The sequence below is a fragment of the Mytilus galloprovincialis genome, chromosome 2, assembly GCF_965363235.1.
Source record: "Mytilus galloprovincialis chromosome 2, xbMytGall1.hap1.1, whole genome shotgun sequence".
Lineage (NCBI taxonomy): Eukaryota > Metazoa > Mollusca > Bivalvia > Mytilida > Mytilidae > Mytilus > Mytilus galloprovincialis.
Window position 1 is genome coordinate 62,197,639 of NC_134839.1, and position 25,023 is coordinate 62,222,661.

A 25,023-nucleotide genomic window follows, 5' to 3' on the forward strand; every position below is an offset into this window, starting at 1 on the left:
CCCCTCTTTTAAGAATAGTCATGAAAAAAAAACAGTGTACAAGTCTAATACCAGTCATTAAAAACATACAAATGTACAAGTCTAAGTCATTAAAACATACAAATGTACAAGTCTAAGTCATTAAAACTCACCAATGTACATGTCTAAGACCAGTCATTAAAAACTTACCAGTGTGTAAGTCTATAATTAGTAAATGAGATGTGATAAAGAAGTTTTAAAAGCAAAAACAAGTAATTTACTGATTATCAAAATTTTGTACAGAATTTAAATAAACCTTGCATTATATTAACAAACAATAGAAAAAGATATCTTTTGTTGATTAAAAATTACAATGAAATATCTTATTTTTCAGTCATGCAACAGACATTATGGAAACCCAAGGCTGGAAAACATTAATACAAAATCATCCTCATTTAATCGCTGATGCTTTTCGTGCTTTAGCAAGTCAGCAGAGTCCACCATTAGGTCCGCCTAGAAAACGAGTAAAGACTTCATAGCCCTTGTAGTTAACATTAATAGTATATGAACTACATTAGCTTTCCTGTAAATTATTCCCAGCAAATTATGTGATACTGTTGCAACAGATTTTATATTGAGGACTTGATCAAAGAACAGACTTGATATAGATGTGAGGAAACAGCATATAGATAAACCTACTAACATCTTGATGGTTAGTTGAAAAATCTTTTGACGGAGATCACTCTTGTGACAAAAAGTTAAAAAGAAGAAAGAGAAAGTTGCAACCTTTCACATTTATTCCATTAGTTTAGCACCAGGAATAATTGCTAAGGTTAAAGTGGCAAAGTATCGTGAGGAATTAAGTATGTGGAATTCCAACCTGTCAAGGACAGGTTACTACAGATAAATTAGTTGCTAGTTTCTAAATATGTATTGACACTTAATAAATGATCCATGAGTCATTAGTGCATTTTATGTATTTATAGTAAAACTGGTATGCTATTATTTGTACAGGAAGCATGTTTAACTTTATTGTTAAACGAGTGAGTGATATGCTTACTTAATAGAACCATTGCAATTGTAAAACTCCAATATTTTGCAATATCAAAAAGTCTCATAGCTGTTAAATCTGATTGTTTGGTTCATTTGATTCAGTAATGTTCCTAAAAGCCTATTTTTATATAGGTTCAAATAATGCATGTTCTTCTTTTGTCTTCTTTATGCTTTATTTGTACATGTAGTATTGCAAAATGTATTATTCAAAGACATTTTGATAGGAAATACAGTTTTTTGTAAAATTTAAACTATGATGTTCGAATGCACGGTTAAAAGCAATATTCATTGCATATCTTTCACTTTTGTGGGCAACTTGGGATCGCTGGCCCAACTCTGCTTGATATAAAATCAGTCGGGTATTGTTACTCTATCTGAATATTTTCATTTTTACATGTCTGAAATGTGCATGTAATATTTGCCACTGGATGTTAAACATAAAATAAATCTCCAAACAATAGTATTTGGATTGAATTGTGCAACAATTATGTTAAAGTTTGTGTCTTTGTTCCTTTTCATATAATAAATCAGTGCTTTCCCACAATTCTTTTTTTTTTGCATCATTTTACATATTTCTATATCCTTTGTTGTTCTGCAAAGCAGCAATTTAGGATCCCATAAAGTGAGGGCTATTTAAAGGATAAATGCAAACTCTGTATGTACCAGGAGATTAATGATATGTTTTGTAGTGAAACATAAATCATAGGTTTTTTCACCATCACAACAGCTGTTTTATTTACCATTTTCGCAGAATGAATGGATATTTGTATGATTGTAATCTGTATACATGGAATTTATGTTCAAATGTATTTATGAATTTGTATATTTTTTGCCAAATATCACAATTCCAAATTTGGTGTCATTAAATTAAAGGATATTAGCTAGTGTTGATAATAAGATTAAAATGCTATAGAATAATTATTGAGAGAAATGAAGAACTTTTTGAAAGTGATAAAAGCAGATGTAAGGAATATGTTAGAGAATAAGTTATGTCAAGGTTATTTTTTTTAAATGTATTTATATTTATTTGGGTGGAATGTATTACTAAATTTAATTTTGACAACCCAGCACAATTTTTTTAATACTATGATTAATGTTATTAGACAGTAACCCGTATTGAATATTTGTAAAGTAGATGTGCTAAGATAATATGAAAAAAACCAGAAGAGTTGGTGTTATATTGTTGATATTGATGCATTGTTTCAAAATGAGAGCACACTCAAAACTTTTATTTATTTCAAAGGCACAGAAACCTGTTTACAGTTTTAAATAGTGTATTAAATATCTGACATGAGATTGAGGTTCAGCAGGTCTGAACTTTGTTGAGTGTGTATTATTACGTCTTTATTTCAGCAAATAAATGTAAGGATGTTCCATTCAAACATACAATCTACCAAGGGAAAGCATTTTAAAAATAGGATCATCATTCATGGATGCAATTATAGAATTTTTTCCACTTTCGCTGTACAACATAAATCCGTAGCTGAGATTTTGGATTGTCTTCCCTTGATCCCCTGTATGTTTGTTATGGAACAGTCCTTAAAAAAAATAGAATACCATACTATAACATAAAGACAAAAGCATGTCTTGATTACAGTATCATTATTTAATACTACTTTCAAATTTATAAAAGTTACTAGAATCAAACTGTATATTAAAGTTCAACATAAAAAAGTAAATAGTAAATACCTATTAATGGGGACCGGATACTCATTCTGCTGGTACTTGATTTACTTATCTGAACTAATTGTTAAATTATTTCAAAATCTACCTTTTTTCCATTTTATGAGATAGTGTTAAAATAAATTTATTGGTGCTCCTCAAAACTTCACTCAACAAGTCAACCTGTTTATAGATGACGCAAAAAAACAAAACATTTTAATTGGAAAAGTGCTTGCGCTAACCCTCCACATGCGTATTATCAAGATTACTCAAGATGGGATTATAAAAAAAATCTTACAATAGACCATTCATATTTTATGCATGCTATTTAACAAGTATTTATAATCTGACTAAGTAGAATATTAATGTTAGTCCCTTTATCGCAACATCATGGATATAATAAGCCACTGCTATTTACTTATTTGTATGCTAGCATTCCTCTGTCTGCTTAAATATCATGCTTCATCAACTTTTGAAGTTTTGACATTCCTCAACAGTTTTATAACTAGGTGTGCTAACTAAAAATAACTCACAATTGACCATAAATATTTTTAATGCTATTTGTGATTATTGGTATTTCATGTGGAGAAGATTGTGCATACTGTGGCTGTGTCATCCTTAATGAATTTAAAGTACACATATCTGAATTGTAATTTTTTTTAAAACTCTCCAAAGCAGTACCTCTGTTTTATGATCCATTATATAAGTACAGATGGGGCTATACAGAATATATATTTTCTTTTCTCTTTAATTTTTTTTTAGATGTAATTATTTATATATTCCAACAAAATATGGCCAGTAATATTGACCTTTTTCAAAAATAATGTGGATTCGTTTATTTTTGTGGATATTTGGTCCAGTAACAGGTACAAGTCAATATAACATGTGAGGAATGATTCTTTTTTAAAGACTTATTTATTTGTGTTAGTGCTAAGTTTAAATGGTTATGAATCAATTATGGGATGACTCAGCTTAATCTCCAAGTCTTTCCTATTTTTTCAGTCTGAAGTTATTTACAAATTTTTCACAAAGTATTGTGTATTTTTAATTAAGCATGATCTTTTGTGTATTGCTTTAATGCTTTGCAAAAGAAAAAATAGGGGGAGGGGGGAAACTTCAGTAGATTTAGGGTTGAAACTGATTTTCCTTATTTGTAAATTTATTTCACAACAATGTTATTTATTTAAAGTCCTTTGATCTTTACCAATATTCAAGTATCACATCTTCAAATATGTTCTTTGGAGGTTTAAACAACACGTTTGGCAACATAATAATAAATATCTTAAGATGGCTCAGAACTGCAAATTTAATTTTGAATTTGGCAAATTTTGAATACAAGTATGAAAGTGATGAATGAATAAATGGAAATATGGGGTATAAAATAGCATCAATGGATATTCCTAACCACAACCAATATTCTATTGGAAGTAAATCTATTTATTTTCTTTTAAACACGCATATTTAATTTTTATTAAGGATGTCCAATGATGCAATGTTTCATGAAAAGGTAAACTTTGCAATATCCTTCAAAATTGCATTCAGCAGCTGTGTATATTGCTGATTTCTATTTATAAAGAATACAAATTTGCTACAAGTCATTGAAGTAAATTATTTAGGCTGTTAGATTTAAATTTCAGTAGTTCTGATTTTGACCCTGCAAGTGTAAAAAATACAAAGGAAAATGGCTTTACCTCTTTGTTAGATTTAAATGCAGGAATTGAGAATTAGGAAATTCAGATACTTTAAGCTGATGTTATATCCATAAATTTTGTGGTGGGTGAAAAGAGCATTCAATCTCATTCCATGTAAATTATTATATAGGTATATATGTTGTAAATAAATCAATGATCAAAAACTATATTGTGTTTGTTATTCCTGTTATTTCAGTAGCAAAGAACTGTTGTCATATGACTTGTTTTTAGTTTATCTGGCTCAAAGGATCAGTGAAAGCTATATCCACCTGTTATATTTGGATCATGTGTTGTCTTATAAAGGTTTAAAGTATCTATACTTAACCAATGGAGACAGAATTTGTCCTGAATTATTGCTTCAGAATAATCATTTTCAGCTTACATGTACCTGGTCTAAAGGGCCAAGTGAGCTTTTCTCATCAGTCAGCATCCTTTGTTGTCCTTCATCGTCGTTATCTGTTATAATTTACCAAAAAACTTGAAACAACTGGCACGATTATTGGGGTATCTAGTTTAAAACATCTATTAAAAATTATGATGGATAGATAGAAACTTAATTAAGCAAAAATTATCAGCAAGACAAGACCTACAAATAAGTCACCATAGTTGAAACTGTCAGGTGATGCTTTCATGAAGTTATTGCCTTTTCATTTTTTTAACCATTTTTGTCTACTTTTGCCTTTTATCATGAAAACGATAGAAACTTTAAATAGCAAAATGTTGTTAGCAAGACCAGATCTACTAACAAGTTGAAATTGTAAGGTGACTACTTTAAAAAGATCAGATAATGACCTTAAATGACAATTTTAACCCTTTTTCATTTTGAACCAAAAATGATAGAAGATAAATAGAAACCGTAAACATGATCTGCAGAACACTATCATCAAAAAAAGATCAATGTTAAGAGGTAGGTTAATGGGGAACCACTAATGGTAAATCAATGATATTTGGAATGCAGTTATATTATCATTGGCACATATCATTTCCATCATTTATCCCTACCAACCTAAAGTCAAAGTCTCTTGACTTTGCAACTTTGGTTATTTACAAAAAAAGTGTGATCAGGTCAGTTAAAGAGGAACCATTGATATTTAATATGCAGTGATATTAGAAATGACTCATTGATCATGGAGATTATGTGTTCCCATACCCCATTTTCATTGTTCATTGAATCTTAAAAATTTGCAAAATATACTTGTTGAAGTTTGTGATTTGATCAGTCAAAGGGGAACAACTTATGATAGGTCAATTATAATTGGTATAATTGGTATTCAGTTGTATTACTATTTACATATCTCCTTTACATGGAGGTTACATGGCTCTGCACCTTATGTCGTGGTTTATTGACTGGATGCTTTCCTTAGTTTACTTGTTAAGGTATTACCATTTTATTTTGGCTGTGACATCTAAATTTCGTACATGATCAAACATGCTAGACATGTAGTTCCTTCCATCTCTATACTGGGAAGCTAAAGATCAATCAATATATTTGGGTATGGAATAACTGTATTGTGTACAGGTTCTTCTGACCTTGACCTCATTCTCATGTTGTATTGGTCAAGTTTGTGTTTTCCTGTATATATTGTTTTCTCTGGTACTATAAGTAGGTCCTTTTTTGTAGGGAATAATTGCATGTATGTTCCAGTACAAATTGGAATTTAATAGGATCCAGAATGATGGTATCTGCTAATAGATATTTGAATTCTGCTTTGCACTGGATTTAAATTAATATCGATAACAATTAAAATTCCTACTAGCAGACATTAGAATTTTGATTGTTACAGTATGGTATGTGGTTTCATACTGAATTCCAATTAAAACTGTAACATCTCTCTAACAGGGTTCTTCCAACCTTGACCTCACTTTCATGGTCCATTAGTCATTGGTCAATTTCATTATCTGCTTTAGTTTGGAAGATAAACGTACAATCGTCAATTGGCAACAATAGAGCTGCCTGATACCATGTGCTAGTTCAAAAACGGATTCAGTATTTAAATATATTTCTCTTGAATGTGCATAACAAAATTGTTGCTAGACCGTCTATTCGTATTTAGCAAATGGTTCTTGTTGTTATCGTTAAGTCAACTAATCGTCCTGACCATGCATGAAATATTTGTCAATGGACTCTAAGCATCAAACAATCATTCAATCAATGAATCAAAAGAAACAACTTTTATTTTGTTATTGGAGCGGTGGTATTGTTTCTATGATAGTGTTGTAAACAAATCTACAGTGGATTACAAAATCTTATGAATAATTTTGTCCTTTAAATATAAACTTTATTTTGCGAATTTCAAAAAAAATAATCTTTAAACCTACAAAATAGATACAAACAAGACTTACTGTCCAGATTACTTATTTAGTACTTATTAACACGTCATCAATGGCATAGTACATATAACCACTGTACCAAGTTATCAATATTGTACTATCTACGTGTATTCAAATCGATGGTTAATGTTTAGCATATCAGTAAATAGATAAAAATAGAATATTTCATCATTTTAAGATACAAGTCGTAAATTGCAACCTCACGAAAACGATATATTACTATATATTTATCAACTAATTATATGTACAAATAACTGACGAATGACTTGAAACTGCATTTGTAGTGGTAAGCATTCGGAACAGGTTAGAAATCCATCAAACGTATTAGTACAAAACTATTCTACCAGACAAATTTGTAATTAATTTATTGCCATAGGATTGTCGAAGAATTTGATCATTTTATCAGCTGTTTCCGAATCCAGACTACAGTCTAATAGATCTTCTTTGTTGGCTTTTACTATATTAGCCAAGCTTCCTAAACAGTCCTGCAAGATATGTATCTGTAATGTTGTTAAGAATCATATGAAATCAAGAGTTTTTAAAAAAGTCGTACTGGACATTTGGACAGATAATTAGTCAATATGAAAAATTGGAACCCGTGAACTGTGTTACTAGTTCATGTGTAACCCATCTCTAGCTAACGGATTCAATTGAAGTTCACATGAATACGGATTTAATGAGGTCGAATTATTCCCTTGCAAGGGAATAATATATAAAAGAGGGACGAAAGATACCAGAGGGACAGTCAAACTCATAAATCAAAAATAAACTGACAACGCCATGGCTAAAAATGAAAAAGACAAACAGACAAAACAACAGTACACATGACACAACATAGAAAACTAAAGAATAAGCGATAGTTCTTTGCTTTCTTTTGACAAATGTGAAGCAAACTGACTGCTAAAGCGAATAATTATTTCACTTTTTCAGTTTCATTAATAATTGAACAACAACAAAATATATTTTATATTTCTATATCTCGTAGATGATGCCCCTTTAAATAGTAAAACGATGATATACATGTTTTATATCTTTGGCATGAAATTAAATTTTGATACATTATAAAGAGTCCATGTATTGTTAATCGTTTCTTTTGTACTTTTTGTAATTTGGATGTACGTTTTAGTGTGGGATAAATCAAATATGAGAATTGTAGTCAAATCGTTAAACATGAATTTGACAGCTAATGCCACTAAAAATGAACAAACAGCATAGCTAACTATAGAGTTATAAATATCATTTTAACTACGAAAAGTCTTTTTTATGAACTACCTCTCGTATCTGCTTTAAATTACCCAAATACAGTGTCAAATTGTTTTGTTTTGGGTCTGATTCGGCACACCTTGTAAAAGTAATGTTACCATATGGCAAGGTATTATACTAATACTCAAGAATTTTATAAATATACTGCCAAAATTTCCACGAAAGGAATTTACTTTTTAATAAATCAAATATAAACTTTTCTAGATATTTATCCTGCAATTGAGTGTCCTACTATACAGATACAGCCCTACAGATATCGCTTTGCTGTATCTGTATACTATACAGATATCGCTTTAAAGCTCCGCCCACTGTCGGACTGAGTATTGTTTGAACCTGTGTGACCTCAGAATGTGTATTCAGTTGCATTCCAATGTCGATTTCAAAACTTGAATGTGTATGATATTGATTGTGTTACAAAATCAACCATGTCAATTTCAGCATGCATTTTTAGTGAATGTCAAGTCTGAAGCGTAGGACAACTCTTACACTTCTTATTCACCTTGAGCGATGTATATAAGTTTTGACCATTCAAGATTCTTTTTTGCGAACCCGTCTTCAGCGTAATGAGTGATTTTGATATTATACTACTCGGGCCTCAATTAAGGGATTACAAATCGAAAATATATGCTAAATATGTTAGTTTTTGTGTCTTTCAAAACCCAAACAATATACAGAACGAATTGCAGGATAAAGACAATAAGTGTTTAGTGTCATTAAATATCATCTGTATTTGTACTCGGCTCGAAACAGGTTTATTTCATATCGGTTGAGAATAAGATTCTCTTATTGGATAAAAAGGGGTCACATGGCATACATTATTCTTCAGTAATAAATTCCATCGGTCATTTAACAGAAAAACACGGACCAGAAAACCGGTCGTTAACGAACTTTTACATGATAATGACCGGTGGGGCGTGGTTTCCGTCTGATAATGACCGCTGGGGCGTGGCTTCTCTGTTTAGACAGATTTACCTTTTATGAAACATGTTCCCGATTTTAATATTATATTTAAGTTGTTGAATTGTTTATTATATGTTTTCGTTAAATATACAATTAAAGATAACTTGATTAAGTATTTATATACTGAAAAATTGCACTAAAATGAATGGCAGTATTACTACGACTGGTCTTCACTCTTTGTCATAGAAATCGTACAACTACCCGAGTTCGCTTTAGGCATTTTGAATTTACGAGAATTTTCCAAAACATGGTTTCTCAATGAAATAAACATAATAGTTCTTGAAAAACTAGTCATTATCGTGATACATGGACTGCCCGTAGGACAGTGGTATTGACTGCGACAGCGATAATGACCTCGCCTTTGGCTCAGTCATTATCACTATCTTAGTCAATACCACTGTCCTAGGGGCAGTCCATATATCACGATATTGACCAGTTTTTCAAGAACTATTATATAAGTAGTAGCTCGCTAAAAGCTCGCATACACCTTGTTTCCTAGCCTCGTACAAATACAGCTGATATTTAAAGACACTAAACAGTTATTGTATATATAAATGTTTAAGTTTTACACGGGAAACTCCAACTGCACTAAAATTACAAGTGTTCGTTCCACTTTGTTAATATTCCTTTTTCGGACGGCAATGTTCGTTTGTCATCATGGTGTTTATATTTCACAACTCGTTTGCTATGCTCGTGTTTGTTGTGACGTTTTGGGTTTCAATTAATCTATGACTATGTAATACTATTACTTGTGCACTGGTAAATAATAAAATCAGGGATTTGATTACCATATATTACTTAAAACCTTTACTAGATTCTTCCAAAGATACAAATATTTGGTGTGGAAGTTCTTCATCTTCCTGGAATGAATCTAATACAATTTCTATATTCGGGCCAGTGGCACGTTTGCCGTCTAAGGTTGACTGGGTTGGTTCAATGATTGAAGATGGGTTTGGCGTTGGTGGACAAACTATCCAAAATATATTGGTTCTAATCAGGTGGCTTTGAAAGCAAGGGTTATACATATATATTGTTGTGTAAGGGATCCTTGGCTTTGAAAGCAAGGGTTATACATATATATTGTTGCGTAAGGGATCCTTGGCTTTGAAAGCAAGGGTTATACATATATATTGTTGTGTAAGGGATCCTTGGCTTTGAAAGCAAGGGTTATACATATATATTGTTGCGTAAGGGATCCTTGGCTTTGAAAGCAAGGGTTATACATATATATTGTAGTGTAAGGCATCCAATGGTTATCCATGTCAGTTAGGGTCGAATATTGGTATCTTGATTTGTTTCCGTTCTGTCGGCCATAATTTGAGCAAATGTGGCTGCAAAATTTCGTCTTTACAAAGTTTAAGCAATTGGACTAGGTGTGTACAGTACTGCGGTTAAAGGACAATGCATATAATATGCTTCCCACGTCATAGACCATTCGCCGCCAAATCTGTCAACTTTCTGCATGCAGGCAGGGTTGCTTATTTTGACGCCCGTTCATTACATCTGTTTCAAAAAAGAAAACATGACTTGCCGCTTTACCAAATTCGGCGCCAATTCCTTAAATTCCAGATCCTCAATGACACCAACGTACACGTGCACATGTTAAACGGACAGAAAGTCACAGGACAAAAAGTCACAGGACATAAAGTCACAGGACAAAAAGTCACAGGACATAAAGTCACAAATTTGGTAGGACAAAAAGTCACAGGACAAAAAGTCACAAATAATATGTTGACAATTGTTTGAATATATAAGAGAAATATCTTGAAATATTTACTTGTTATGCCCCACCTACGCATCATGTTTTCTGGTCTGTGCCTCCGTTCGTCCGTCCGCTTCAGGTTAAAGTTTTTGGTCAAGGTAGTTTTTGAAGAAGTTGAAGTCCAGTCAACTTGAAACTTAGTACACTTGTTCCCCATGATATGATCTTTCTAATTTTAATGCCAAATTATAGTTTTGACCCCAATTTCATGGTCCACTGAACATAGAAAATAATAGTGCGAAGTTCAGGTTAAAGTTTTTGGTCAAGGTAGTTTTTGATGAAGTACTATGGACACATTCTTGTTAATACATATATACATATTAAATTTTAGGAAATGTGTCATTATACTTGAAAAATGAAGATTTATTTAATTTTAATCATGCAAAAGAAAGATTTCTTGGCATTATGACGCCATTTAAGTACTGAGCCACTTTGACATTTTGTTTTCTTCTAACAATTATTTGATTTACTTTGATATTTTTTGATAAATTTTGTTTACAAAGTTAGATTTTATACAATGGTTCAAGAGAAATACAAAAATATTTTTTAGAAATAAGCGTTTTTTTATTCAAAGAAAAAAGTCAAACTAGAGGCTCTCAAGAGCCTGTGTCGCTCACCTTGGTCTATGTGCATATTAAACAATGGACACAGATAAATTCATGACAAAATTGTGTTTTTGTGATCATGATGTGTTTGTAGATCTTACTTTACTGGACATTCTTCTTGCTACAATTATCTCTATCTATAATGAACTTGGCCCAGTAATTACAGTAGAAAATATATTCTAAAAATTTACAAAAATTTACAAAAATTTATGAAAATTGTTAAAAAATGACTATAAAGGGCAATAACTCCTTAAGGGGTAAACTGACAATTTTGGTCATGTGACTTATTTGTAGATCTTACTTTGCTGAACATTATTGCTGTTTACAGTTTATCTCTATCTATTATAATATTGAAGATAATAACCAAAAACTGCAAAATTTCCTTAAAATTACTAATTCTGGGGCAGCAACCCAACAACAGGTTGTCTGTTTTGTCTGAAAATTTCAGGGCAGATAGATCTTGACCTGATAAACAATTTATTCCCTGTCAGATTTGCTCTAAATGCTTTGGTTTCAGAGATATAAGCCAAAGTCTACATTTCACCCCTATGTACTATTTTTAGCCATGGTGGCCATCTTGGTTGGTTGGCAGGGTCACGCCACATATTTTTAAAACTAGACACCCAAATGATGATTGTGGCCAAGTTTGGTTAAATTTGGCCCAGTAGTTTCAGAGGAGAAGATTTTTTAAAAGATAACTAAAATTTTAGAAAAATGGTTAAAAATTGACTATAAAGGGCAATAACTCCTTAATGGGTTAACTGACAATTTTGGTCATCTGACTTATTTGTAGATCTTACTTTGCTGAACATTATTGCTGTTTACAAATTATCTCTATCTATAATAATATTCAAGATAATAAGCAAAAACTGCAAAATTTCCATAAAATGACTAATTCAGGGGCAGCAACCCAACAACGGGTTGTCCGATTTGTCTGAAAATTTCAGGGCAGATAGATCTTGACCTAATAGATTATTTTATCTCTGTCAGATTTGCTCTAAATGCTTTGGTTTTAGAGTTATAAGCCAAAATCTACATTTTACCCCTATGTTCTATTTTTAGCCATGGTGGCCATCTTGGTTGGTTGGCAGGGTCACACCACACAGTTTTAAAACTAGATACCCCAATGATGATTGTGGCCAAGTTTGGATTAATTTGGCTCAGTAGTTTCAGAGGAGAAGATTTTTGTAAAAGATTATTAAGATTTACGAAAAATGGTTAAAAATTGACTATAAAGGACAATAACTCCTAAAGGGGTCAACTGACCATTTCGGTTATGTTTGACTTATTTGTAAATCTTACTTTGCTGAACATTATTGCTGTTTACAGTTTATCTCTATCTATAATAATATTCAAGATAATAACCAAAAACAGTAAAATTTCCTTAAAATTACCAAGTCAGGGGCAGCAACCCAACAACGGGTTGTCTAATTCATCTGAAAATTTCAGGGCAGATAGATCTTGACCTAATAGATTATTTTATCTCTGTCAGATTTGCTCTAAATGCTTTGGTTTTAGAGTTATAAGCCAAAATCTACATTTTACCCCTATGTTCTATTTTTAGCCATGGTGGCCATCTTGGTTGGTTGGCAGGGTCACCGGACACATTTTTTAAACTAGATACCCCAATGATGATTGTGGCCAAGTTTGGTAAAATTTGGCCCAGTAGTTTCAGAGGAGAAGATTTTTGTAAAAGTTAACGACGACGACGGACGACGGACGACGACGGACGCCGGACGCAAAGTGATGGGAAAAGCTCACTTGACCCTTCGGGCCAGGTGAGCTAAAAAATGAATTGTGACTTTTTGTCCTACATTCGTGCACATATGAGTACCATGTAGGGCCAAATTGGTACAACAGAAGGTATTCTTTTCAGAGTTGAGCTTTCTTTAAACCATTAACGGTTTGTCAGGGCTAAAATTGACCCTTTAACCTGGGATACAAGCAGCAGTGATTATAGAACAGTGACTATACGAGTACTCGGATATAATTATCGTGGGCTAGAAGATTTATGCGATGTCTACTACTTCGAAGGTGATTTTGAGCTGATGCCGTTAGATTAATCTCTGTCAAAGACGTGAAAATGTGAAAGATTCCAAAGGAACATACAAACTCATAAGTTATAAAAGGATATGATGTTCACTAAGTCCGAGCTGTTCAAGAGCAAACTTTGTGGTATCGTCTATGCTGAAATGATGAGCCAATTCATCTAATCTCCTGAACATGACATCGGAGGTCGGCTTACACAATACCTACAAGTGTGTATAAGAAGGTTTTAAGAATACCTTTACTAGATCAGTAATTTGTGAATAATCCCATCATGAAAAACTTATAAATACAAATAAATATATATAGCTTTATTAAAATGTTTAGTATAAGATAAATTAATGTCAATAATTAAAAAATACAAAACTCTCTATGTTAATAGCAATGTAACTGAATAACAAAATATTTACGTTAATAATTGAATACAAATTATGTCATTTTAGTATAAAAGTATTTATAAAATATTTAAAAAATTAAAAAATAAACATTTAGGTCGTTCACTCATTAAATTGTGGAGTCTGTACAAAATAAGTACACACACAATGGGCTATATGTGATAATCCCAATGGAGGTTATATCTATATAGTATAACCCGATTGATAAAACCATCGTTGTAACTGTTCTATAAAGGTTGATGCTGTGGTTGGTGAATTAAGCTACATCCTTGATTAAACTCAACTAGAACACACCCGTGAAATCACGAGCATATACAGCTTGTGAACAGTTGTAGGATGATTTTTGTCGAGCCTGCAACTTTTGTTGCAGAAAGCTCGACATAGGGATAGTGATCCCCGGCGGCGGCTACGGCGGCTACGGCGGCTACGGCGGCGGCGTTAGCTAACTTCTTAAAAGCTTTATATTTTAGAAGTTAGAAGACCTGCATGCTTCATACTTTGTATATAGATGCTTCATGTTACGAACTTTCCGTCAGTCACATGTCCAATGTCCTTGACCTCATTTTCATGGTTCAGTGACTACTTGACAAAAAGTTAAGATTTTTTGTAATGTTAATTTCTCTCTTATTATAAGTAATTGGATAACTATATTTGGTATGTGCGTACCTTGCAAGGTCCTCATGCCCGTCAGACAGTTTTCACTTGACCTCGACCTCATTTCATGGATCAGTGAACAAGGTTAAGTTTTGGTGGTCAAGTCCATATCTCAGATACTATAAGCAATAGGGCTAGTATATTCGGTGTATGGAAGGACTGTAAGGTGTACATGTCCAACTGGCAGGTGTCATTTGACCTTGACCTCATTTTCATGGTTCAGTGGTTATAGTTAAGTTTTTGTGTTTTGGTCTGTTTTTCTTATACTTTATGCAATAGGTCTTCTATATTTGGTGTATGGAATGATTGTAAGGTGTACATGTCTAACTGACAGGTGTCATCTGACCTTGACCTCATTTTCATGGTTCAGTGGTCAAAGTTAAGTTTTTGAGTTTTGGTCTATTTTTCAAATACTTTATGCATTAGGTCAACTATATTTGGTGTATTGAAATATTTTATGATCTATATGTCTGTTACGCAGGTTTTATTTGACCTTGACCTCATTTTCACGGTCCATTGCTAAGTGTTAAGTGTTTGTGTTTTGGTCTGTTTTTTTTTAATTTATAAGCAATAAGTCAACTATATTTGTTGTATTGAAGAATTGTTAGCTGTACATGTCTGCCTGGCATGGTTCATCTGACCTTGACCTCATTTTCATGGTTCATAGATCAATGTTTTGTTTTCTTGGTTAATGTTGAGTTTATGTGACAGTTGTAATAAAGCTTTATATTTAGGTCTATCAACATAATATCAATGATTAGTAAAGAAGGCGAGACATTTCAGCGTGTGCACTCTTGTTTGTAAAAGATATTATGACTGGAGAATTTTATAAAAGGTATCAAAAGCCTTCTTCCTTTTTCCAAAGTCCGATATTTGTTTCCTTTCTGGTAAATTCAATTATTTTCGTGTTTCTGGCCTCAGATTAAAATTATTCTTCTCCTTTGCTACAATGCATCTTTTGTTAAAAGTCAAATTAAATTAAAAATTTGCACCGCTTCAAACATGAAATAAAAGTAACTGCTTATATATAGACCATTATATAATAAAATATGCTTCTAGGACAATCCATCAGTGCCTTTTCTTTTGAGAGCCTTATTAACATGCCAATGGTAGGATATGAATAATCTTGTATAAATAACTAAGACCGACTAAGGCTAATTTGAGGGGTGGTCGGAGAGGTCCTGATCCCGAAATCCCGGCTTAAAATCATCGAATACCGAGATGAAGAATTTAAAGAAACTCATATCCCGAAATCGGAAAATATATATCCCGAAATCCCGAAATCGAAAAATATATTCCCAAATCCCGAGCTTAAAATCACCCGATCCCGACGTCCTGAAAAAGGTCCTGCCTCCCTCTAATCTCTACCCTACTTTCATTTTTGCCAAATCACTACTTTCACTTTAAACAATAAATTTGTATGCCCCATTTATGGGCATTATGTTTTCTAGCCAGTGCATCCGTGCGTTCGTTCGTTCGTTCGTTCGTTCGCCCGTCCGTCTGTCCCGCTTTAGGTTAAAGTTTTTGGTCGAGGTAGTTTTTGATGAAGTTGAAGTCCAATCAACTCGAAAAACTTAAGTAAATATAGTGCCGATGTGGCATCCGTGTACTATCGACACAAAAAAGTGATTCTTGTTTCCACATGTTTTTCCTATTTTAATATATATGCAACTGGTATGACCCCTTAAATGGTAAACATTTCGAAGAAAACAGTAGACAGAGTACAGAGAGTCTCTATATATTAAATAATAATATAATATAGTTTAGAAGAATGGATGACAAATGCGACTATGCATGTTACCTAAAAAAACACAGAGGCATGATGATTAATGTATTGTGGAAGGAAGAGAAGCGACACACAAAATGAGGTCTTCTCGTTTAATAGTATAGATGCGTATCACATTTTTTGTTATTTACGTGGCATCATCATTCGATTTTTTCGAATGACAAAATGAATTCTTCTACTTTAAGAATGTCTGATGTTATGTCCGTTTAGAAGTATTCCAGCAAGAAAGCAAAACCAGGCTAAAATAAAGAATGCTTGAATTTATAGTATTCGTGCAAATAAAATTGAGAATGGAAAGGGGGAATGTGCCGAAGAGACAACAACCCGACCATGGAGCAGACAACAAGTGTTTTGGAGGACACTTTGCCAAGTAGTGCTTTTCAAATCACCAATAATTTGCTGACACATTCAATCAATTGTCAAGGCGAAAAGATATCAATAAAATCAATAAAATTTATACATTGAAAGACTTGACATATTTAACACAGATCAACACATATTAAAGTTATTTTGTATACTTACCTTTGCAATGTTTATCATAGCCTGAACCCCTTCATCAACATTGTGTATAGCTATCATCTGTAGTTTGGTTTCTAAAAATCTTCAAAGAAAAACATTTGCTGATCATATATGTCGATCTGAGATCGTCTTCCAGTCTCAAATCGTTGTCTAGCAAATCGGAATACAGTTTAGCGCTTTTATAAAAGATTTTCAAAATTTAGTCAAATCGCAATAAAGTCATTGTCATGAAAACCAAGTATGATTCAATGTTTTTGGAGGTTACTTCCATGTACAGATCAATTACCAGATACAAATTTGAACTCAACCGATACAGCTTATAAACGATGTCAAATTTCTTCATAGTTAGCTAAAAGAAAGTAATTTCAACAGCAAACTTAGTTTTGTTTTTTACTTTTTTATTTCCCAAAAAGATAATAATGGACATTTTCTGATCTTTAAATATGAAAATCTTCATTTCATACACTTGATGTTTCATTCTTTGTGCTCCTGCGATCATGGTCTCTTCGCTTTATTTCGAAATTATGAACTATGATGACCCTATGATATCTTGTGCATTTTTTTTAAAAGCCTGAATTGATTGATTGTTTTTTTTTTTATGTCGATATTTTTTTCTAATCCGAGTGGTGTCACAGTTTGGCGGAGATACAGCAGATTCAAGTTTCGTAGTCTTTGGTGTGACGCAGACGGAGATCGATCACATGCCCTCCGGGTTGCATTCGAAGCATTGACTTTGAGTGTTGTAGTCATTGTATTGATACGTAGAACTTAAAAGCACCAAGGAAGGTATCAAACTATAAACATTGTGAACATAAGTACAAACAAATGAGATGTAGGTCGACTGGATCAATATTATATCTATAAAAAATGTCGATGTCAGTACAATCTAATGTCATGTTGTAATATACTCAATTAATACCACCCTCAATATACTTTGTTAATTTGCTTCTTTCGGGATGGGATGTCTCATTTGCGCGTTATATATATTCTTTATTGCAAAATTACACCCATAAGGGTCAAGCAATACAATCAAACAATGTGGTACAATATTTAAGACAGAACAAAAAAATGTTTAATGTGTCGGTAGTCTTGGGCCTCGATGGTTAATTAAGGGGAGACCAAGTCCTCGATCATTGTCGATGGGAGATTCTTCTGATAATACATGATCTTATATTGGACGACTTTTTGGGAACATTTTAGACATTGATTTTAAAGACAGTACCCGCAGATCGGACATCAATTTAAGAAACGGACGGACGAAGATCTGACTCGGGTCTATAGTAACATCATATATATAAAACACTGATGTACATGTAGTGACAGATGGCGTATATGCGTATCATTCGAGCAAATTTATTATGGCAGTATGACTCTTAAAAGACATTTTAATTGCCTAAACTAACAACTTGCATGCATAGGAATTCTTTTCCATATAAAATAATATATCCTATATAAGAACAGGTCAGCGAAAAGTATTAAAAAAGCATTGTTCTTTTACTTGAACCAAAATCAAGTATTGTGTATAGTGAAAATGATATTTGTATTCCCAAAATAAATTAAACCAGTGTAACTCACTTTGTGTGTATCTCTGAACAAATTCTCATTTCACGTTCACTGTACAAAGACGCCAACATTAGAGCATAACCTCTGGCGTGAAGCTGGGTAAATTTTTCAGTCCTGTTGATATAAATAAGTTGATAGCTGTACATTATGGTTTTGATTCAAAATTAGAAAATCTCAATTTGCAAAGCATTTGCGCCAGATTTTGTGTCTTCACCGGTGTGCATTACAGTGGCGGATGCAGGGGGTATTCCGGGGATTGGACCTCCCCTGTGGTTTGACAACTGATCAATTTGTGTACGGAAAAATATGGTTGGAACCCGAACTTTTTATATGATTTGCGTGTGTTGCCGGGAACCCCTTTTGAAAAATGGCTGATCAGCCCCTGATTCATATTTTATTTAATCATTAGATTCTGCGTTATATTTCCCGAATCGTTTAGACAATGCTATAATTTGTATCATCAGCATATATATAGTGATAGTGCTACAAACGCTGACGCAATTACAGAAGTCATAAAGTCGGATAGTTGTCTCATTGGCAATTATACCAGCAATTAGTCGGTGATTTAGTCAGGTAAGAATGGAAGCAATTACTCCATGGATTCATTTCAAAATCAGGTGCAAATCAATTACAATAAACAATTACGATAAGCAATTACGATAATGGAAGCAACTACGGAAAGAAATCCCCAATTTTAATCAAGGACAAAAGTCTACTAGAGATAACTTGGGCAAAGGTCTCATTTTTCAGTTTCCTTATCAAATCCAAGTAAAAAGATGCGTTTAAAAAGATAGGGAATCAATTAGAACAAACAACACCTTGCCAAAAAGATAAAGAGACGAAGAGACAAATTAGTTGTCCTCACATAGAACTGATTTCTTTCCGAAGCTGAAGTGAACTATGGAACTCCGACATGCTGAACATTTCCTATTACATGATGCGTTACACCCATGTAATTGTTGTTCATGTTGTGTAAAAATCTAGCGAAAGAACGTTTCCTTTAATAAGCTGAACCTGAAGTTGATTCTTCATTTTTATTTGTCATATTGAACGTTGGGAGAGGCCTTTTGTTTTTATTCAAGTTTTGTTTGTTTTTCCTTTATACAGTTATAACTCCCAAGGATAAAGAACTGGAACAAGTCGCTTCCGCTGCCTATATATATAGCATCTTTTATTTTTACGTGTGGTAATCAATCTCATGGCTGGTTTACTAGGCCCTATTTACCTTCAGCTTTCACCTCTTTGTACTACGAGATACATCGCAACCCGAGAAGACTAACCGATCATTGACTGCCTCATTCCAGTAATATAAAACTACATACTAGAATTTTTGGTATGCTGTTGCTCATCCGAAAGACTTCAAATCCAATAACAAGTCGATGCTTTGGGACGTACATATATCGTTCGTTTATTGAATTACTCGATATATGATACTAGGACATTTTGTTTTCATTGGTATTACATACATGCACATAATTTTCGTCCGCAAAACGTATTTTTATAGATTTTGCAGTCGACACAATTTTGCCTATGACTATAGTTTTAGTTGCATAATCCATGCATGTGCATTTTATAACAATGTTGCATGTCACAAAACCAAGCTTGTTATAAGTCTGTTGTATAATATTGACCGACATGACCACCTCTTAACTTCGTACATGTATATATAATTTATATCTTGCGGTACTATTTAAGGTAACGAGTTAAGATGAAACCACATAGCGGTAAAGGTAAAACCGTAAGTTATGAAGTACATAAAGACGCCCTAAGACAGCCTGACGTTTAGTGTTGTTCCTATGATCGTAATTCTTGTTACATGCCTTTGTATATCTTGGTTTACTAGTCTAGTAACATTAAACGTAAGAAATTCATATTTGTTCTCGAATATATATTGACAGAAAAAAACCTCCCTTTTCGAATTAATGTCGTAGCATATAAAGAATTAGCACTCGGGGACTTTCACACTAATTATCATATATAAGCAAAGAAAACAGAGTGATTAGTCCTACAATTTACGGGCACGAGCATCATGCAGTTACCGTAATGCAAAATTAGAGTGTTGATCCCAATTTGACAGTGAACTGAACATAAAAGTGGTGGTGCAAGTGGGGCATCCTTGTACTATGGACACTTTCTTGTTTATTCTGCCTTGTACCAACGAACTCGGGGCATCTTTAATCCATTCAGAAATAGTATCCACGCCTTGTTTCGCATGTTAAAATTACGGTAACTGCATGGTCCTCGTGCCCGTAAATTGTAGGACAATTACTCTGTTTTCTTTGCTTATATAATTAGTGTGAAAGTTCCAAGTGCTAATTCTTTATCTTATTTTACAATATGAAAAATCATATCATAGGGAACATTTGTACTAAGTTTCAAATTAATTGCACTTCAACTTCATCAAAAACTACCTCGACCAAAAACTTTAACCTGAATCGAGACAGACGAACGAACGGACGCACAGACCGCAAAAAACATTACTCCCCTATAGGTTGGTCATTAAAAAACAGATAATTATTGCCACATACTAAAGACTGATACTGCCTCGTATGAAAACAGTAAGTTTTCGAAAAGCTATGCCCCGAACGCGAATCTTCTCACGCGTATGGTGATTATCTTATTAACATAGAACTTTAAAATATACATACAAAATACTTACAGCTGGAGAACTTCTTGCTTTATGTCAAACTGTCCAATAGTGCAACTACTTAAAGGTATAACCAGGAAAGCGACACCAGACTTAGGAAATATAACGGAGTTTTCTATTGTAGAGTTTGATCCTGTAATAAAGATACACAATAACTAATGGTTTCAAACTAACAAGAATGTATTTTAAGAGGTCCATAGAATAGAATATAAAGTTTGATGGCAGTCATCCCGAGTACGTGGCCAACAAAGCGCCCAACAGTGACCATAAAAAGTAAAATGTCCTCCGTAAAATGTAAAAACATGATAATACTAGTTTCAAAGAGTTTTCTGTTTGAATCATTTTTTTTACAACATATGCTTTATCCGATCCGTGAATTAAAACAAGCATATTGTCATTTTTTAAACAAAGATGAAATATTTCTCTCAATTACGGTTCGTTCTATATGTGTGTTCCTTTCGTGTACATAGCTTTAAAAGAAAATACACATAAGGCGGGAAAAACTTTCCACCAGTATCGTATTCACAGAATAAACATAAGTTTGGCAAAACTGTCACTGACGACGATGGGATTTAGGACTTTTGACACAGGCGAGACAAATAATGTACTATGCTTTAACTAGTTTAATACACCTTAGTTATAATCATGTTCATAACAGCGTGGATTACCGCCATACTTATCAGTATGTTGATAATAATACTCAATCGTTTACCTTTAACTTGTTTGTCATCGGCTATCGGTAACAGTGATTTTACGAAGTTCACCCAGACTGTCCGAGGCCTTCCAGAGCGGATTTAAATAGAATAAAAGTACATGTATGCTGGCGCACAAGAAGAAAAAAAAAGAAAGTTTAAGTATTCAATATTTTATTTGCGCTGATTTTTTTCTTTCATTTGCGTAAATTACAGGTGAATGTCATTTTTTATTTATCATTTTAGAACAGAAATGAGGTGGACAGAGTAACGTAGTGCGTATAATTATATGTTCTTAGTACGTAGTCTTAGAATGTATGACATTTGTCATCAGAAGGAGCGTCATAGTCGTGACATAATGCCTCTGTCTTTCGGTCATCTGTCGCATGGTTATGCTCGTTCTGTGTTTTGACAATAGTCAGACTATCAGAATCCGTGATGACTGGCTTTACACGAGTTGAGAGTACAGATTATGATACCCCTGACGAAAATAAAATTATAAACATCGTCATTCCTACTTGAACTAAGGGAGCTACCATTTGATTTTTATGGGGGGGCTAGGATGAAATTTGAAAAAAATAGGCAGGACAGGAGTTTTGAGTAAAAAAAAAAGGCAGGATGAGCAACTTGGTAAAAAAAAAAGGCAGGATGACAATTTGTGTAAAAAAAGTCAGGATAACTAGTAAAAAAAAAGGCAGGACCGAATAGAGTAAAAAATAAAAAGGCAGGACAGAGATTACAACTAAAAAAAAAGCAGGACAAAATTTTTCATCCTAGCCCCCCCATAAAAATCAAATGGTAGCTCCCTAACGCATACCACGTATTTTCATCCGATGTTGTCGAAGTACTTTATCCCAACCGGACCCTTGCAAAGACTGATTCAGTATAACTGGCCACGTATCCATTTCCAGAAATCAAAGAATCCTTCAACAAGGCTAAAATGTCAATATAGCAGACGAATTTTGCCTCTCGCGTCATTGAAAAATGCTTATATCATTGCAAAATTTATGAAAACGAACGATGTTGGATCCTAGTTAGCGGTTCATCACTGAATCGTGCGATTTAAGTGATAATCCAGCGCCCAACAGTGACCATAAAAAGTAAAGTCGATTGTTTGTTGAAACAAATGTCGAAAATGTGTAAAGCCAGTCATCACGGATTCTGATAGTCTGACTATTGTCAAAACACAGAACGAGCATAACCATGCGACAGATGACCGAAAGACAGAGGCATTATGTCCATATTGAATGAATATATATAGGTAAGTTTAACGTCGTAAAATTTCAACTGGGAAGGTTTGTGACATAGACAAACTTTTGTTTCCTTAAATTAGAACAAATTAAGGGTGCTCTCTTACACGGCCGCGTTAATGTAAATAAATATAACCATAACACGATTATTTCTAAAGCAGGAAAACATATCACTGATTATTTTTAGCTCAATTCAGATGAAAATAGTCATTTTAAATCGATTCAGCCGTTATATTTTTATTTGGCATATTGAATAGGTCTTGTGATGTCAGTATCCCGTCATACTAGTTCACTTCTTTTTGTATCTGTTTCTATTCTTCGTATGTCGCGGTGTAGAATGGTAACGGACTTATCGGGTTTTTGTCTGCGTTTCCGCACTAATCGGGTTCGGCAACGGACTTATCGCGTTTTGTTTTCAGACAGTATGACACAAAATGAGCCAAATAGACGAAAATAAGTCGTAAGTGATTATGTTTATATGATCACGGAAGGCACCGATGATCTAACTATGCAAAATTTTTCATTTTGCTTCGATACCACTTGTGGCTTTTCAAAAATCTTCACACTAAACAGGACAACAGGCCGACCACAGCTACTAATGGTGTGTTTTCCGTTCAAATACACAGTATATTAGAATGTGGACTTTTTTTATTTCATACAAAATACATACTAGAACCACTTGTGTGCATTCGAAAACTTAAAATATCGTATATTAAAGCTTCATCAAAATTGCTTGGCCTTAAAACGACGTGTTTTTTTTTTTTTTTTGCACCGAACTGTTGATGTGTATTTAGCACAGGACTTATTGTGTTTTATTGTTTTACCAGGGTAAAAAGGATGTTTTCGTATTTTTTGTTTGTATGGGAAATGAAAAATAAAATATTTTAATAACCCCATGTATTTGACATCGTGTTCTAGGCTATGAATATACAAATCTGGAACTTCTCACGGACAAGTGTTTTACCTCAATCTTGATTTTTTTCTTTGAGTAAAAGTACATCGGTATGTGGCAATATCACATGCAATGCCAAACAAAACACAAGTGGTCTATTTCTGCTGTATCCCATATTAACATGTGAAGGTCTTTTGACGGATGTTTCGAAAAGACACGTTCACTCCGGCGTAATAGAAATATTCATAATGATGCATGTATGAGTGAAGCTTTTTCAGTGTCAGTCCTGAAAAACGATTGTTGATGCCATGGAGCCGGTGAATAACTATGACAACCTAAATTATGAACCCATTTAGTGCATGTTAGATGCATGATTTTTTGTAATAGTTGTTAGTGACTTTAAACGAGTTGTCAATAAACTGCGATTCCTCGCAGATCTGTTCGTTGTCTTTTTGTTGTTGAGATGTACAAGTACCCAGCCACGTCCACTTGCATTTTTGTCCATCTGATGAGTTAAGCCTTTTTCAACTGATTTTTATAGTTCGTTCTTATGGTGTACTATTATACCACTGCCCCAACTAACATGTTTAACCCCGCCACATTATGTATGTATGTATGTGCCTGTCCCAAGTCAGGAGCCTGTAATTCAGTTGTTGTCGTTTGTTTATATCAAACATTTGTTTTTCGTTCATTTTTTTTTTATATAGATAAGGCCGTTTGTTTTCTCGTGAATTGTCTAACCGATTGTCATTTCGGGGCCTTTTATAGCCGACTATGCGGTATAGACTTTGCTCATTGTTGAAGGCCGTACGGTGACCTATAATTGATAATTACTGTGTTATTTTGGACTCTTGTTGAGAGTTGTCATATTGGCAATCATACCATATCTTCTTTCTTATACCTACTAGTTCGAATAACTATCACGTCTTGAAAGGCTTTACATCGTCAAAGCAAGCATCTAGAATAGCCTTCCCAGACGTCATAATTATTTGGACTAGAAACCTCCCTGCTATGAGGCCGAGATACTAATGGCACAAAATTATTGGAATGCTCACCAATCGCCTTCGGGCACTGAGCCGACCGTGCGAGGGCTGTATAGCCAGTCAAGGTCGTTAAACACTTCCATTTGTTGATACTGAGACTCCCACACATTTTTTTGTGGTTTAATAAAATACATGTATATCATTGTGTGATGTGTGATTAATGTATAAAGTAAGAAGTGTTGAACAACCATGCAGGCGGAGTAAACACATAGACTGACAGAAAAGATATGAGTCTCCATATTCATTTGCGC

The 25,023-nt window shown here is 33.6% G+C and overlaps 3 protein-coding genes across 7 annotated transcripts in view; 1 reads left to right on the forward strand and 2 right to left on the reverse strand.

Annotated features, from left to right (window-relative positions):
• Window positions 1–4,531, forward strand: part of LOC143064070 (speckle-type POZ protein-like) — a 62,353-nt gene extending 57,822 nt beyond the window's left edge. For all 4 annotated transcript variants that reach the window (XM_076236593.1, XM_076236589.1, XM_076236590.1 and 1 more), the window contains exon 10: window positions 353–4,531. In XM_076236593.1, coding sequence (XP_076092708.1) covers window positions 353–497 — 145 coding nt within the window. In that variant the 3' untranslated portion in view covers window positions 498–4,531. The remainder of the gene's footprint in view (window positions 1–352) is intronic.
• The window catches only part of LOC143064068 (KAT8 regulatory NSL complex subunit 2-like), a 486,386-nt gene that overhangs the window by 129,515 nt on the left and 331,848 nt on the right, over window positions 1–25,023 (reverse strand). The gene's annotated exons all lie outside the window — the stretch shown is intronic.
• Window positions 7,044–24,920, reverse strand: LOC143064056 (protein SPO16 homolog). Of its 2 annotated transcripts, none has more exons than XM_076236566.1 (6): window positions 24,785–24,920; window positions 20,908–21,028; window positions 18,261–18,362; window positions 16,689–16,767; window positions 13,419–13,537; window positions 7,044–7,196 (listed from the first exon to the last, which is right to left on the reverse strand). In XM_076236566.1, the coding sequence occupies exons 1-6, from the start codon at window positions 24,879–24,881 to the stop codon at window positions 7,055–7,057; spliced, it is 660 nt and encodes a 219-aa protein (XP_076092681.1). In that variant the 5' UTR covers window positions 24,882–24,920; the 3' UTR covers window positions 7,044–7,054. The 2 variants fall into 2 exon arrangements, with proteins under 2 accessions (XP_076092681.1, XP_076092682.1); XM_076236567.1 differs by lacking the exon at window positions 24,785–24,920 and adding an exon at window positions 22,405–22,554.